Source organism: Terrapene carolina, unplaced genomic scaffold (genome assembly GCF_002925995.2).
Source record: "Terrapene carolina triunguis isolate 2854851 unplaced genomic scaffold, T_m_triunguis-2.0 Scaffold198, whole genome shotgun sequence".
Lineage (NCBI taxonomy): Eukaryota > Metazoa > Chordata > Testudines > Emydidae > Terrapene > Terrapene triunguis.
Window position 1 is genome coordinate 3,677,594 of NW_020664549.1, and position 16,746 is coordinate 3,694,339.

A 16,746-nucleotide genomic window follows, 5' to 3' on the forward strand; every position below is an offset into this window, starting at 1 on the left:
GCCTGCGGGAGGTCCGACAGTCCTGCGCCTTCGGCGTACCCGCTGCCGAATTGCCGCCGCAGCCGCGGGACCGGCGGACCTCCCGCAGGCATGCCGCCAAAGGCAGCCTGACTGCCGCCCCCACAGCGACCGGCAGGCCACCCCCCGCGGCTTGCCGCCCCAGGCACACGCTTGCTGCACTGGTGCCTGGAGCCGTCCCTGCTGGATGCCCTGTAATGCAGTGAGGCCCTTTCCTCCTTCCTCCTGCAGGAAGCAGTCAGGCAGGTGGCAGAGCATGTCCCACCCGGGACCTGCTTCTCTTATCCACACACCAACCCCTTTCAGGTCTGTGCTGAGCTTTATTGGTGAAGTTTAGGAACTGATCTCTGGAATCCCCCGGCACATTCACAGTCTGCCCCTCACCACCCCCGGCCTGGGGGCGCTTCGCTGCTTACAGTTTGGTTCTGGGATTTCAAAACCCTCCTTCCCTCTCCAAAGTCCAGTCATCCTCCTTCCGAGCTTTCACTGCGGGTGAGAAAGCTGCACTCGGCCCTGAGCTGAAGGATCCGGTGTCCATCTTCAATCGGTCCCGGTGGGCTGGCGAAAGGGGCCAGGCCACCCCGTCTGAACGGGATTCTCAGCCCGGAGGTCCTGAGAGCAAGAGTTCCCCTTCGGCGGAGCAGCCAAACTCTGCCGCGTGTGTCCTGCCCTTCTGAGATCTCCAGTGCTTGCGAAAACCTACGATGGGGCAGTGGAGAGATTTGGATTGTAGGCAGCCTTGCTGTGTAAACAACCCCACCCTGAGTTTCACAGTAAAACGGGCTCTGGAGAACAAACAGGGCTGGCTGGTTTGTCTTTTCCCATGTCTGGGTGTGAGGTCAGAGAGGGGATGTCTGTGCCCCCCGAGGGCTGTCTGCCTTCCCCTCCCCAGCGTGCTGTACCTGTTTTTCATCATGGGGCTACTTCTCGTCCCCTGGCTTGTCTGCTGGGGGGGACCCTCTGGTTAAATACACTTGGCTAAGTAACAAGTTCTTCCTCCCGCCGTCCACCCCCTTTCTGTCCTTTCCATGCTGCCTGGGGAGCCCTTGCTCTTTGCCCAGCCTTCCCCCTGCTAGGAAATGCTGCAGTGTTTGCGGCTTCCTCGCAGCCTGGCCAAGTGCTTGCTCCTTCCTGCCGCCCTGCCAAGGCCACTCCGTTCCCTGCCAGGGAGGGCCGGCCCAGCCTTCGGGATCGGTTTCCCGAAGAAGAAGCCCTCCTGCTCCGAGTCTGAGTCCGAGGAGGAAGAGCAGGTCGGGCACCAGGAATCTTCTTCCTCCATGACGTCCGGTGGGCGGGCGTCCGTGAGCGATGGGCCCGGGCTCTGTCGTGCAGCCATACTGGGGTCGGTGGATGAACCGATTCTAAAGTGCAGGGCTCCACCGCCTGGCTGAGGCCTGAGCCTCCCTGGGAGCTGGTCGCCCAAGGCCCCTGGTCCATTCAGACCCAGTTCACTGGGCAGGGTGGTGGAGGATCGTTCCTGCCCCGGGGGAGCGGCAGCTGCTTGTGCCAGTGCATTGGGGCAGGGAATTCCCTTACTCCTCTCCTTAACTGCTGTCCCATGGCCATCCTGGCTTCTGAATGCGGGGCGCGTGGAGGCTTGATCAGGGGAGTCCTCCATCTCTGAAAGAGGGGAGAAGGCGAAAGAAAAGGATCTGAATGTGCCTCTCACCACCATGCCCCCCACCCCCGCTTGATGACCACTGCCGTACAATGCTGGAGCCCAAGCCGAGTTCTGCCTTGACATGTACATGGAAGCCGATGGAGCTGCATAAATCAGGGCAGAATTTTCCCCACCCTATGTCTTACCCTGTGGTATCAGCTGTTGGCCACCGCTGGAGATGTTCCTGAGGCCTGACAGGCTGGTCTGTCGTGGTAGAGCCTATGGGCCTGATTCTGATCCTGCTGATCATGCAACCTCCCAGTGACTTCACTGATGTGAGCAAGAGGAGAATGATGCTACACTCAAGCCAGCCCTGACACTATGTGCTGGCAGGAGGACATGCCCTGGCCTCTAGCTGCTAAGGGAAAATTCTGTGGATTCCCTGTCCTGGCTGTTCGGGATCAAAGTTCTCCTTGCCCCCAATTTCCCCCCCTCCCCGCTTTTGAAAGGGGATCGCACGTGACTGTACCCTCCGCCTCTGCCCTCTGTTGACAGGAATCGCCACCCATTGTTGGAGCCGGAGGGGCATTCCTGCCGCCCTCGCTGCTGGCCCTGGAGACGGGCGTCGAGTCGGGAGATGGAGCCGAGACAAAGGCGGAGTCGGACGAGTCCGAGGCTGTGGAGGACGCCGCTGCCTTCTCCAAGCTGCAGGCCTCGGAGCAGTAGAGGAGGCTGTGATGGGACGTGACCGGCTGTCCTAGCAGCGGTTTCTGGCAGAGGCTGCAGCAGAAGCAAGAGGCCCGGGCATGCCAGTGCCGGCCTTGGTGAGTGGCCTGCTCGCTGTCGACACCTGAGGCACAGCACAGTGAGCGACAGCACACAGAGCCGTTAGAAGGATAGGAGGCTTTTGCTCAAGGTGGTGCCCGTCCTCTCCCAGTGAGGCCTCAGCTGGGCCATCCCAGGCCCACTGCTTCCCATTCATTCTAATCCCTCCGCTCTGGCACTCTGGCTGCTCTGAGCTGCCCGCAGAACCCTTCAGCCTACTCTGCACCCCCCCCCCCCCACCCCCCGATGCCTGGTGTGATCACCGAGCTCAGAGCCGTGCATGGTTTGCCTGCTACCTACCGATGAGTTCGCCGCAGGCCTGGCAGAGCTCCGCGTAGAGGCTCTCGAAGCAGCTGCAGCAGCAGGGTCTGCCGCCCTTCATGACATACCTCTGCCCCCCAAGAGGCAGGTCGCACTCCAGGCAGCAGAAGTGCTCCGTGTGCCAGCGCCTGCCCTCGGCCTCTGTGCACTCGTCTGTGAAGATCAGCTGGCGAGAGAAGGCACAAGGGAGACCTCAGCTGGACACCAAAGGTGGAGATGGAGCCCCGAAGCTGGTAGCATTTGGATCTGGGTTGTAACCCCTCCTCCTGCAAATTTTGGGGGATTTGAGCTTATTTCTGATGCTAAAATGGGGATGATCAAACTTCATGCTTCAGGGCATAGGTGGGTTGTTGCAGGGGTCAGGAAGGAACCCCCGCTACCTCTGTACACACCATGGACAGCATTGTACAACTGGGCATCTTCAGCTTCCTCTGAGCATCATTGGCTGGAGCCAGGATGCAGGAGTAGATGGACCAATGGGCTGGTGCAGTATGGCGGGGATACCGGACTAAATGGAGCCGAGGCCTAGCGTTGCATAGCAGTTCCGGTGACTTCAAAGTGGGACACAGTCACACGCAGCCCCCGGTGCCTGCGCAGTTGCTTGTGTGCCTACCTGATCGCATGCGGCGCAGCGTGGCCGGAAGAACTCCGCGTGGTGTCGGCCGCAGTAGAGCTTCCCATCCTGGTGGAAGTAGATCAGGTCAACCAGAGGCTGGTGGCAGGAGTGGCAGACAAAGCAGGAGGGATGCCAGCAGGACCGGTCCCCCAGCCTGGATGCAAAAACCCCCAGGTCCCCTGTGTTCAACCTCCTGCCGCACTGCAAGGCAAATGGATATCATCAGCCCTGAGAATCGTCCCGGGACCTGTGAGCTGGCCAGTCAAAGGGGAAAGGGGCATAGCTGCAGGTGCTGATGGGCCCCAGGCTACAGCCTGGCATGTCCTGGAAACAAAGGAGGTTGGAATGGGCATGGCAACGTCTTACCTTTTCACAAAGGTGGGCAGAGGGCACAAGGCATGCAAATCCCTGCCCCAGTGACTCCTGCCTGCGACGGGCACTGAACGCTTGCAGTTGTCTCCTCTCCTCCTCCCCAAGGCCAGGGCAGTACCTGTCCTGGAAAGGAACCAGAAGATGGCATCACAGCAGCAGGAGCATTGGGGGTTTCACCCCTGCAACCCAGTGCTCACATGTGGAAGAAGTGCTTGGATGCTGTGGCGATGGGCATCGCATCGGAGCGTAGGCACAAGTGCCAGGAGTTTGGTTGGAGTCGGGAGCCCATGTGGCCGAGCAAAAAATAATAAATTAAAAAAACCCAAAAGGCTGGCTGGCCAATCAGGAGTGGAGGAACTAAGCCAAGCGGCACAGCAGTTGGGAAGCTGGGGGCCAGGGTGATGCCATGCTCCCCTGGTTGGAGAGGTCACAGCTTTGGCTGCTATGGGCACGTGTCCACATTGCAGAGCCAATGCAGAATTTGGCATCACTGGCTTCTGCTCAAGAGAGCCAGGACTGCGAATAGCAGGGGCAGCAGCAGACCAGGGATAAGAGGCATTGGCAGAGCAGAATATGGGGGACCACAGAACTGGAATACTGGGGAATATGGGGGACCACAGAACTGGAATACTGGGGGGAGGGGCAGTGAGGCTGCAAAGCAGGATTGAGAAGCATCAAAGTTGTCTTTGGAGTGGGAGGACTGAAGTAATGGGTTGCTCCAGGACAGGATGGAGGTGCATAGGATGATAAGGGAGAGGGAGCTAAGGCCGGAGTAGCAGAGGGTGGCAAAGCCTATGGGGTGTGGAAGAACGAGATTGGCTCATGCTGTGGAGTGATGGATGCATGAGCCATAGCCAGCACAAAGAATCCCCATGGGAAAGTCACGGCCCATCTTACATTGCAGTCCTGCGGGGGCAGCTGCTGAAGGAGAGATTTGATGCGGAGCTGGCTCCTGGTGGCAGCAGGCACCCTGTCCGCTGAGGGAGCCTCGAAGCACGAAGATACCTGGGGAATTCACACAGGAGAGACGTGAAAAGATTTCCAGGGTGTTAATACTGACAAATCAAGGATTAATAATTGGTCAACAATCGATCCCCAATAATTGATACAAATGTTAACGGTGATGATCCGTTTAGTGAGAGGGGCTCTCTCGAGTCCGGATTAGCTCAATAACCAGCCTCGGATAGATCAGCTCCGAGTGGACACATTGATTTAACAGTTAGTAAAGACAGCACAAACCCAGCCAGGCAGACAGTTACCAACAGCTGCAGACGGTTGCTGTCAACCTGCGTCCACTCTGCAGATGCTCGTACTTCCCCTATGATTTCTTAGGCTAATTATACCCTTACCTCATATTGGTTATCATTCCAATCCTTCTCTATTTCCCTCTTTTGGTGTATATGTCTACTTAGGTTATTTTCTAAGTTCCTTGTCCCCTTGTCCTTTCCAGCTGCCTCAACAAGATCTGATTAGAGATTGTTCGTTTGTTCCTTTTTGTCACTATCCCCCACCTTTTTCGGTAGGAACGTTGTGTTATACTGTCTGAACACATTTTGTGGTTACTGTTCCTACACTATCTGCTGCAGCAGTTTTCTAAAGCAACGGTTCTTAACCCCGGGGTACGCAGAGGTCTTCCAGGGGATACATCAACTAATCTAGATAGTTGCCTCATTTTACAACAGGCTACATAAAAAGCACCAGCGAAATCAGTACAAACTAAAATTTCATACAATGATTTGTTTATGCTGCTCTTTCTGCTGTGCCCTGAAATGTAAGTGCAATATTTACATTCCAATTGATTTATAAGTATATGGTAAAAATGAGACTGTCAGCAATTTTTCAGTACTAGTGTGTTTAGCCACCTTTGTCTGGTTTTGTAAGCAAGTAGTTTTTAAGTGAGGTGAAACTTGGGGGTAGGTAAGACCAATCAGACTCCTGAAAAGGGTACAGTCGTCTGGAAAGGTTGAGAGCCACTGGTCTAACGTTATTGCTTAGTTAAAAAAAAAAAAATTAGTTTAACTGCAAAGCAGCATGGGACTCTTGCTCCTAAGCACACCTGAGGTTCATTCTTTGGCCTGCTTTAAGTGGCAACAAGGCTATTAAAGCTCCATTGCTGGGTTAATCTCTCACAGGTGAAAGGAGAATGCAGATCTGGGCCTGCCGTGGACCTGAGCTGGGTCCCAGATAAAGGGAGTTGGATTGTCTCAGGCTGTGCCTGGAAGTTTTGTTTCTTTCATGTTAGCAGCCTGCTTGCCGGAGAAACCCAGGCCTGAAATAAACGCCTTGGCAGGGCTGTCGGAGAGCAGTTGGCATAGTCCCCCTCAGCACTATCCCCCACCTTGTATTTGCAGGTGCCCACTGACACAAGCCCCTAAAGAAGCCCAGCAAGACTGCACCCCACTAACATAGCCCTAGCCATGCTCTGTCCTCTGCGCTGTGGGGATCTGTGGGGTCACTCCAGGGAAGCCAATCGAGTGACGCCGTGATGCAATGGGAGGTTTAAACGGGACCAATCACAGCCCTCTCCCCTCTTGCCTGCCACTGGGCGTGAGCCACTGTAGGGCTTGCACGGGAGTAGGATGAGTGGGGGGGGCACAGTAGTGGCAGAGCTGATTGTGGGGTAAGTGACAGGATGGCTCCCAGATACAGTGACAACAGCGTCCCAGCGGGGACAGGAGGTGCGCGCAACAGAGAAGGGACATGCTTCATTGAGGGAGGCGCAGCAAAGGTGGCCTGCTCAGCATGTGCAGTAGCCCATGCTCAGATTCTAGGGGAAAGTCTCAGCCCCCTGATACCATCTCGCAGGACACTGGTCGGAGGGAAAGCAGTAGCTACGCTGGGCCGAAGAAGGAATCCTGCCTACCTCTGCTGGGGCAGCGTCTGCTGCGCGTTCCAGGTACTCTTCCAGGGCGCAGCCGGAGTCACTGTCCGAAGAGGAGGTGGGTGCGAGGCCAGTGAGTGTCCCACTGCAGGGAGGTTTGTCTCTCCGGGGCCATGTAGGGCTCGGCCGGGACATCAGCAGGAAGCGAGAACTGAAACAAAGCTAAAGTGAGACGGGACAGGGCTGTTAATGGGGCAGGCTGGTGCCTCTGCATGTGCTGCTTGGAGGGCTTTCAGGTGGGACCTGAAATCTTGTTATGGTGCCTCTATTCAGACCAGGCCCAACTGGTCAAACAAAACCTATTTGGAACCAGAACTCTTGTGGGGTCTACATGGGACATTTACCTACATGGTGCCTGGATTCTTTTCCCATACGGAACCTATATAGTGCCTGGTAGCATTGCAGAATTGGTCTGGTGCCTTGACCCATACAGAACACTTGAGTGGCTATGTAGAACCTGTATAATGTGTGCTTAGTGATGTACGTTTACTGCCTTACAGAACTGATATGGAGCTTACTGTATATACATATGGCATCAAAAGAGAGCAGAGGACCTTCCGTCTTTACCGGGGGGGATGAGCAGTTCCACCCCAGAGGTAGCTGCATTTCAGTAGCAGGCAAAGCAATGCGGGGGCATACTGAACTTCACACGTCTCAAGAGCCTTTAGTGAAAGGCAAAAAAGAAAGGGGAGTTTTTCAGCTGAAGGAAGGATTATTCAGAGAGACCTTGGAAAGTTAGCTGGAGATAACAGGAGCTCTCTGGCTCAACTAATGACCCTGGAAGGGCGCATGTTGCTTTGAAAAGCACGGGGCCTGGATTCCGTGCAGAGCCATGGCTGGAAGGAATTAAAAGGCAGCCGTGACAGTCAGACAGACCCTGAGAGAGGCCCCTGAGGTGGGAGGGAACCTGAATTGGATTTCTGTACCCAGCTGGAATGGACTCTGGCTCTGTGGTGCATATAGGCCAAGTAGGGGAGAGTTCCCCAGCTGGTGAGAGCCCTATGCTCCCATAGTTATCCCATGATTTAGCATCCTGTCACTCAGTGCAGCAGCAGGAAGCAGCTTTAATCTGTCTATTCCAGTTCAGTGGAAAACGATTATTTTTCCCTGTGAGCCCCCCACAGATCTGTTATTAATCAACCTTCCCTCTAGCCCAAGCAGCCACCTCACCCAGCGGACGCCGGGCACCTCTCCTGGCTAATGGTTACACTGTGGAAACCAGTCCCATCCCCCCCTGCGTCTCTGTTCCACCGCTGGCTTCCTTCCGCGCTTCCGTTTCCAAAACAAAGCCAAGATGTCAATGCGATGGCTCGTTCAACTCCTGCAGTTCCTTGGATGCCTTCCCAGAGGCCGACGCTCTGCGGCTGGCTTTCCTGTCCTAGTGCTGAGCAGAGAGAAACCCCGGAGACCGGGGCTGATGCTGAGGAAGAGCAGAGGTGGTGGGTTTGCAGGGTCATGACTGATCAGCAGCACTGCCGGGGGAACGAGCAGAGGAATTTACGAGCCATATGACACAGATTGCAGCACGTGGGGGTTGTAAGGCATTCCTTGATCCACGCTGCATCAAGCCAGTCATGCCACTGGGCGAGAGTCCAGAGCTGGACAGACAAAGGGAGCTGCTGTGAGAAGTCTCACCGGCATCAGTTCACTCCTCAGGCCCAAGTCAGAGAAGGCATCTAAGCTGCTGTAACTTATGCTTTGTGTCAGGGGCCATCTTAACTCCCTTTACTTGGCTAATAGACCGGAGTCACACTGTAACTTTCAAAGCCAGCACACTCTGCTCCCAACTCCAGTGAACTGTGCTCGAGTTGCACATATGTACCTCTGCAGCACCCCACGATCCTAACGCGTTCTCCATGTGCACCCCTCTGCATTGGGCAGACCCGTCTATACTCCCGACGTATACCCCTCTCCAGCATGCACACGTCTCTGTGCTCCCAGGACATTTCCAACAAGCTATCCAATAAACAGTCAACCTGTGGAACTCGTTGCCAGGGGATGTTGTGAAGACCGGAATGATAACGGCGTTCAAAAAAGATTTAGCTAAGTTCATGGAGGATCGGTCCATCAGTGGCTATTAGTCAAGGTGACCAAGGATGCAATCCCATGCTCTGGGTGTCCTTAGCCTCTGACTGCCAGAGGCTGGGAGTGGACGACAGGGAATGGATCCCTCAATGATGGTCTGTTCTGATCATTCTCTCTGAAGCACCGGACATTGGCTGCTGTTGGACAACAGGATACTGGGCTAAATGGGCCACTGGTATGACCCAGCATGGCTGTTCTTATCTTGTTCTCTATCCCCTTCTGCAACATCCCTTTGGCATCTGTCTTGTAACCAATGTGTACCCATCTGCAATGCCATTTCAGCCTGCCCCTTTGCTACACTATCCCACCGCCCCAGGTGGAACACACTCCCTTCCACAATACAGATGCTACTCCAACATACATCACACTCCAATGTGTGTGTCTGCAACATGCTCTCCTACCCTGTCTCCCACATCCCAGGATAACCTGCACCTTTCTAAGGCACAGAAATATCATCCGCAGGGTAGGATCAGTCTTACAGAAGGCATGTGAAATAGATCCCCCCACCCCTCTGTTGTGACTCCATTCAGAAGAGCCTGGAATTCTGAGCGCTCCATCTGTGCCTAGGGTCAGGAAAGTAACTTCAGAGCAGAGCGAGCATTGTACGGAGATCTCAAGGGGTGCACTGGGGCTTTTCAATCCAGCCATCGGTGCAGCTTTTTGGAATTCTTGGTTTTAATGAGTTAACGGCTCTTTTTCTGAGTCTCATCCACACGCCTCTCCAGGCCTGAGACCGCTCCGCCGAGGTCATTAGCACAGGGAGCTCAGGTTTCTCTGTTGGGTGCCTGGGTCAATAATTAACTTAGCAGATTGGCCGATGAACAGGAGGAAAAACCAAAAAGGACTGATTGCCTTGTTCCCAGCACCCAGCCCAGGAAGGGAGCAGCAAGTGGCAGGCTCTAGAATTCACTGCAAACTTGGAGGAGGGACGGGAGATCTGTGGTTCCGCCAGAGAGACCACAATTACCGCCGGGGGAAAAAAGAGGGAAAAGATACAAACTTGCCTGACCAATCTCTGCATTTTGTCGACCAAATGGCACCCCCGACTGGCTGGCCTGGCCTCGCTATGTGACGGCGCTGGTGTTGCAATGCCAGCAAGGGAGAGCTTTGCACTTCAGAGCTCCGTCTCCGGTGCATGCGCCTCAGAGGACAGAAGCCTTTCCCTGGGCTGGGATTGAGGAGATCTGGACTCTATTCCTGGCTCTGCCACTGACTGCCGTGGCCTTGGGCAAACCACTTTGGCCCAGATTTTCTGCTCAGCATTGCAACACCTAGCCTGGCCCCTAGGTGCCATGCTGTCTAGCGGTCTCAGCCCTCGGTGCCCAAGCTCCCCATACAACGTATGGGGAGAATAGGGTAGGGGGACTCCCTTGAAGGCTCTGGGAAGCAGGATGGACCCCAAGCTCACCAGCGGCACTAGGGCCTTTTTTGGTGGTGGTAGGGTGGCCAGTGGCTGCTTTTTGGGGTTTTTGGAGGGTTTTTTTTGTATCTTGGCGGTGGCAGCCCTAGGGCAGAATTAGGCACCTAAGCAAGGGATCCTCAGAAGCCCACAAGCTGAGTGAGGAGCTGCCTATGGTAGCCAGAAGTGAAATGCTGGGGAGAGGTGCGGGATTTGGGAGCCTAAATGGCTAACTTGGTGTCCTGAGCTGTTGGGCCAGAGATTGGTGCCTCCTTCCACTCGGCTCACACTCAGTACCTCTCCTATTTGTCCTTCTTTTCCTCTGCCACCAACTCTCTTTTGCATGTGCTGTCCTACCAGTGGCCTGCATCCAGTCCTTCCACTGTGGGGTCTGACAGGTAGCACGTCGTAGGTGTGTTCAGTGCACACCTAGAGGATCAGGCTCCCCAGCAAGATAGGAATTCCCTTGCCTGGTTTGAAGTTGCCATGTTTGACTAACACGGCTACCCCTCTGATACATGCCTGGTTTGAGAATCCTGCTTCAGGACTTCCAGGGGTCCAAATGGCTGGTTTGCTGCAGGGCAGCGTCAGGGCTTTGTGAATGCTGTCCAGCAGGGGTTTAGGGGATTTGGGCACCTACGGGGTTAGGCGATAGCTGAGCAGCAGTTTTGAAAATGTTAAGGGCACCTAAATACCTAGAGCAGAGATACTCAGACTGAGGCTCGGGAGCTGCAAGTGGCTCTTTAATGTGGCTCCTGTGGATCTCTGCAGCATGTGATATTAAAACATGTGATTTTAATTATTAACTAAACAGGATGCTTTTACTAGGTTATTAACCAATTGTAGAATACTTGATCAGTCATTTTGCTGTGAGACTAATATATATGCATGTGTATAGCTAGTAAATGAAACCATGAATTCACACGACTGTGGCTCTTTTGGGTAATGTTGATCACTAATTTGGCTCCTGAACCACCGAGGTCTTGAGTCTCACTGGCCTAGAGGATCAGGGCCATCCTCTGTGCTTCTGTTTTCCTATCTGTAAAATGGTGATAATGCTTCCTTTTTCACACGTTTTGTCTGTCTTGTCTATAAGCTTTGCACAGGGTCTGTGCCTTACTATGTTTCTTTACAGTGTTTAGCACAATGGGGCTTGAACTTGATTGGGTCCTCTAAGTGCTACTGAAACACAAATAACAATTCCGTAGAGTTTCAGGAACAGCTTTTCCCCTTGATTTCCAACCAGGGCCTTCCAAATAGCAAACTCCCCAGGCTCTGCACCCTGGCCACCATGATCCAGATCAGGGGTGAAGGTAACATAAGAGGAGCTGGCATTGGCGCTGCCTGGGCTGTACAGACCTCGGACTTCAGGGCTGGCAGGATGGGACCTTCCATCAGAGCGGTAAATGGTGCTTAGAGAGGAATAACAGGGTGGTATCCCTGGCTGGAGTAAGGCGGTCAGGGAGGGTTAGGATGGAGATTAATCCAGCCCCTGGAGTCCTACCCTGTGTTTGGGTTTTATGTGACTAATCAATCTGGCCAGCTGCCAGCTGAGTTGCGGACAATTCCCCACAATTAGCAGGGAATGACAATAGCTAGCACCTCCCTAGGCGGAGCCGGGCAGCTCCCACAGGTTCATCTCCTTTGTTTCTCTTCAGCTCCTTCCCCCTCCTTAGTTTGTTGGCTCAGTCCTTCCTTCCCCAGGTCCTTGGCTCTCTCCTGTCCTGTCCCCTACCCCGCTCTGAAGGCAGCCCCATTAATCACTGGCCTTGGTGCTTGCTCATCCATGCGAAAGAGGATTTAATGACCTTGTCCGGCTCGCCCCTCTGGTGCAAGGTCGTTCTCTTTGCTGGCAGGCTTATTCCTTTGCAGACTAGATTAGCCATGAACTTGAGGTGCTGGGCGTCTCATGGGATCCCTTGGGAGAGTACCTTGTTGTCTCCACACACACTCCTCACTGGGGCTTTTCAACAGTGAGGTCCCCAATTCAGAGCTGCTGTGAGTAGCTGCAGCTCCACCATTGAGTTTCTCCTGCTTACACCAGGCCTGAATTTGCCCTTAGTGCTTGGAACCCAAAATGGTGAGGCCGGCCTCCTAAGGTCTGTTCCTGGCTCTGACCTGCTGTGTGACCCTGGGAACTTCCCCCTTTGGAGTCTGTTTTCCTAGCTGTAAAATGGGCATAACAATAGTTACATGAACCTTTGTGAAGTGCTTTGAGATCCTCACATGAAAAGCAGTAAATGAATGTGAAATTGTATCTTGCTTTCCTACATTAGCTCCCCATGGGCCACGAATGCTACCTTCCATCTCTCTTATGCCAAGACCATAACGTTAACTTTCAAGTCACGCTCAATGTAACCTACTCCTTCCTTGGTTCCAAATGCAGTTTAAGACTAAAGTGATAAGGATTTACCTTCGTCTTTCATCACTCTCTTTCTGTGCACACCATAATCTTAGGGCCCTTCAATTTCAGTTTTTATGTTATTTAATTTTTCCTGGGCATTTATCAGTGTTTGTTATCACAAGAACAAAAACAGGTGAAAATCAGTGCAAAAATATTAATTTTTTTCTGGGTAAATATTTGGGTTTATTTTGGTGTATGGAAAGACAGGGGGAAAAGTATCCAGTAGATTCATGTTTTGAATTCCATTCATCAATGTGGTTTGCTGCAGAACTAAAACAGAACTCAAAACACAATGCCACCTCTGAGTTTAAGAAAACAATAGCTCTCTAATCCCCAAATAAAACTTTGCATTTGAATAAACAGTTTACTGTTGTAGACTTAGAACTAATAACCTATAAATATTTACATTTAATAATTGGGCCACACCATTTGCAGCGCATACTGTACACTCAACTTCATCCTTTTCTCCTGTTTTTTAAAACCTTTCGAATACTTCCTTGTGTTCTGAAATGTATTCTGATATAGATTTTCATTTTCTTCCCATTTTAGTGTGTGTCAGATCTTTAAACCGTTATCTGCTAACAGCTTGAACTGTGTACGTGGTGGGCATGAGATTCATCAGTATGTTCAGATGCACACGCACTTCAGAGCTTGCGTGCATGCCTGTTTGTTTATTGTGTGTATCTTCTAGACCATGAGTGGGCAAACTTTTTGGCCTGAGGGCCACATCTGGGTGGGGAAATTGCATGCAGGGCCATGAATGTTGGGCTGGGGCAGGGGGTTGAGGTGTGGGAGGGAGTGTGGGGTGTGGGAGGGGGTGCAGTGTGCAGGAAGGGGCTCAGGGCAGGGGGTCGGGGCGCAGGAGGAGTGTGGAGTGTAGAAGGGGGCTCAGGACAGGGGGTTGGGGTGCATCAGGAGATTGGGGTGTGGGGTGCAGTAGGGGTTCGGCTTACCTGGAGTGGCTCCGGAGTGGCAGTGGCGCACAGCAGGGCTAAGGCAGGGTCCCTGCCACAGTTCCCTGTTCCTGGCCAATGGGAGCGGCAGGGGTGGTGCCTGGAGGCATGGGCAGCGCACGGAGCCCTCTGCCCCCCGCTTCCCTCAGGGGCCGCAGGGACGTGGTGCCAGCTGCTTCCAGCAGCGGCGTGGGGCCCGCAGTGCCACGAGGGTGGCAATCTTGCGGGTCAGATCCAAAGCCCTGACGGGCTGGATTCGGCCCGTGGGCCATAGTTTGCCCACTCCTGTTCTAGACTAATACATAACCTTATTTCAACAGGCAACTTTGCATATACACACAGACTAATACTAATGTACTATCATAACACATATATTTCATGCCCTGTATGGTATTTTCCTAATAAAACAAGTTATTTTTTATATATTTGAATGATACAAAAGTAGAGTGAAAATCCAAAAAAGATGAATAATACTTTTTGTAAAACCCGGGAATTTTTCGGTAAACTGAAAACGACGGGGCTTACATATACTGCATTCTCACTACAGCCCGCATTTTCAAACATGTCCACTAATTTTGGGCTGCCCAACATGAGGCAGCTGGGGTCTGATTTGCTGAAGTGCTAAGCACCCCGAACGTCAGCAGGAGCCGCAGTTACTCGGCACGCTGGGAATCAGGCCATTGGTGTCTCAAGCTGGGCACCCAAAATCTCAGGCCACTTTTGAATATACAGATTTATACTCAATTTTCACCATATACTGTAACCTGCCTACTATACTAAACGCTCTAGGGGAGATACCTGTGATTCATTATAACAAGAGGTTTGGTAGTAGCTGTGCTGAGCAATCTGCAGATACATCCCTCTTTTTTCTTTTCTTTTCTTTTCTAAGCTGAGTTGAGTGCTGCTGAAAGAATCCAGGTTGGCAGCCCCGAATCCATAGCAACGTGCAAACAGGTGTCAGCTGATGCTGGTCAGAAAAATTCAAATGAAACTTTTTTTTTTTTTAAATCAGCATTTGCTGTTTCATCAAAATGTTCCATGGACGTGGAACGATTTCGACTAAGTTTCGACACATCCCTGCTTTCTCACCTGGCTTCTCGGCAACCTGCCTCGGGGAACCTAGGCTGTGACTATGGGGCAGCCCACGGGGTGGACTGCCTTGGGCTCAGGATCTTTCAAGATCTGCATTCCACGAGGTGGTCGGGATTGGAAGAAGGACCCCCAGGCTCCAAGACAGCCCACCAGGTAGACTTGAGCCAGGGCTCACTTCCCTTGGGTGGAATATTTCAAAATTTTTAGTTTTCATTCCGAATGAAAGCAAATGTTCAAAATACCAAAATCCCTGCAAGACGGAACGGTCTTTTCCCACCCAGTGCTATTCCTCTCACACCCAGGGCTAGATTTTCCTTCCCGCCTGGGCACCTAGATGAAGGGGGAGCTATTTTAAGCACTCAGCGCCCAGTGACGCCCTCTCCCGGCTGTGACAATTACAGCCAGATTTGCCCACCGGTCTGGGCTCTTTTGAAAATCGAGTAGTGCCTACATCAGAGCCTCCCCCTGATACTTGACACCATGCAAGGTACATCAGAGCTGAGCTCTTTGCAAATACATAGACCTGGCCCCCATTGTGGTCACTGAGCTCTGTTGAATATCTGGCCCCTGTTGTTTCACCACCTCTTGGGGAGCAGAGAAGGCGGTGTTTTGTCCACCCCTGCCCCTTCTGTGCTCGGCCTGCCTGCTGGCAAGGGGGTATAATCAGTGCCAGTCGCAGTGGTGTTTCCTGTCCCACTCAGAAACAGGCAGACGGGTGAGCTGGAAGTGAAAAAGTTCTGTTTGGTTCAGTGGCTCTCAGCCCCCCACTGTACAAATTGTCCCAGCACCACTAAGCATGCCACCCCTAAAGGACCTGCCTGCCGGGAATCACAGCAGCACCGTCCGCAACAGATCACATACCTGCCGCTTCCTGGGGTCCCCTCCTTCCAGCGCCGGAGCGCAGATCTGCGTCGCCCAGACGCCAAGAGGTTTGTATTCCTGTCCCTTTCCCGTCGCTCCCCAGCTAGGGTGACCGGAAAACAAGGGTGAAAAATCCGGACACTTTTTTTTCCCCAGGGCGGGGGAGGATAGTTGCTTATACAAGACAAAGCCCCATAACACTGGGATGGCTGGTCACCCAGTTCTCCACCTGCTTCAAAGGGCCGCAGGCAGAGGGAGAATGGCTGGAAAGGTTGCGCAGCAAAGCGAAAGGAAAACACCCAGGCTACACCAGGGAGATGTTTTTTTTTTTTTTTTCTCTCCCCGCCCAGGAGCCTGGCAGTGTGGGAGCGGGGGGGGGGGGGGGGGCCTAATTAGGAGGCTTTTTAGCTTAAACCTACAGAGGCAGCCAATGGCAGCGAGCAGGGAGGGAAACGAGTACAGGAGGCGAGAGGAAACTGTTGTTAACTCTGCAGGGGAAAGAACTGGGCGCTGCTCTGCTGCTCACATCTCTCTATCCTCTGCCTCTCTCCTTCCCTCCATCTGTTGCCTAGTTCCCCCCGCTTCACTGGTGTGTTGCTTTTCCTCTCTGTGATGATTATTATGCTACACAGATCGCAAACTCTGTTGAGGTTTCAGGAAAGAAGGTCAAGATAATTATCCCCTTTTTTAGGGATGGGGAAACTGAGGCACGGAGCAGAGACTCCTTCCTTAAAAAAATCAGTTCTGCCATGATGCCTAAAATAGTGACATGAACAATGGTTAGGCAGCTGGAGAGCCCTCACTGCTGTTAATCACATTTATCATAATTGTCTCACTGATACCTTGGGTTCCCCTCTGTTTGCTGTATTACCTGTTGTCTCATACTTACATTGGAAGGTCTTTGGGGGCATAGATTGGCTTTGTGTTATTGGTTTGTACTGCACCTAGCAGAAGGGCTGGGGGCTCTAAGAACTACTGCAACACAAATAACTCAAATGATGCTGCTGACTGTGAAGTGACTTGCCCAGCGTCACGCAGCCAGTCAGTAGCAGAGGCGGCAAGAGATCTCCCCAGTCTACCCTATATGTGTCATCACATCTGTTCACTCCTGTTCTATAGCATTTTATTTCCTTTGCTGTCCACCTGTCAAAAACAACAACAAAAAAAGACCTATGCCAGTCTCTAGGTGTGTATCAAAGAATACTACCCCTCTCAATTCACCCAGGATGGCTTTCTAAAAGGAGCTCCAATCCCCCGGCACATTCAACTAGACCAGAGTCCTAAAGGGAACTATTCTACCAACTTGTACTCAGTGAAAG

General features: G+C 52.7%; 2 protein-coding genes across 4 annotated transcripts in view; one reads left to right on the forward strand and one right to left on the reverse strand.

The window, feature by feature from the left end:
• Window positions 1-324: 324 nt before the first annotated feature.
• LOC113407125 (prickle-like protein 1-B) lies at window positions 325-12,286 on the reverse strand. Of its 2 annotated transcripts, none has more exons than XM_026655206.2 (8): window positions 9,728-12,286; window positions 6,616-6,784; window positions 4,650-4,757; window positions 3,747-3,875; window positions 3,378-3,446; window positions 2,744-2,930; window positions 2,148-2,468; window positions 325-1,638 (listed from the first exon to the last, which is right to left on the reverse strand). In XM_026655206.2, exons 1-8 carry the CDS (start codon window positions 9,853-9,855, stop codon window positions 1,091-1,093), a joined length of 1,659 nt encoding a protein of 552 aa, XP_026510991.1. In that variant the 5' UTR covers window positions 9,856-12,286; the 3' UTR covers window positions 325-1,090. The 2 variants fall into 2 exon arrangements, with proteins under 2 accessions (XP_026510991.1, XP_026510990.1); XM_026655205.2 differs by having other exon boundaries at window positions 3,378-3,581; window positions 9,728-12,285.
• Window positions 12,287-14,012: 1,726 nt separating this feature from the next.
• LOC113407126 (fibroblast growth factor receptor substrate 3-like) overlaps window positions 14,013-16,746 on the forward strand; it is a 28,452-nt gene continuing 25,718 nt past the window's right edge. For both annotated transcript variants that reach the window (XM_029912307.1, XM_026655209.2), the window contains exon 1: window positions 14,013-14,719. The gene's annotated coding sequence lies outside the window, so the exon portion shown is untranslated. The remainder of the gene's footprint in view (window positions 14,720-16,746) is intronic.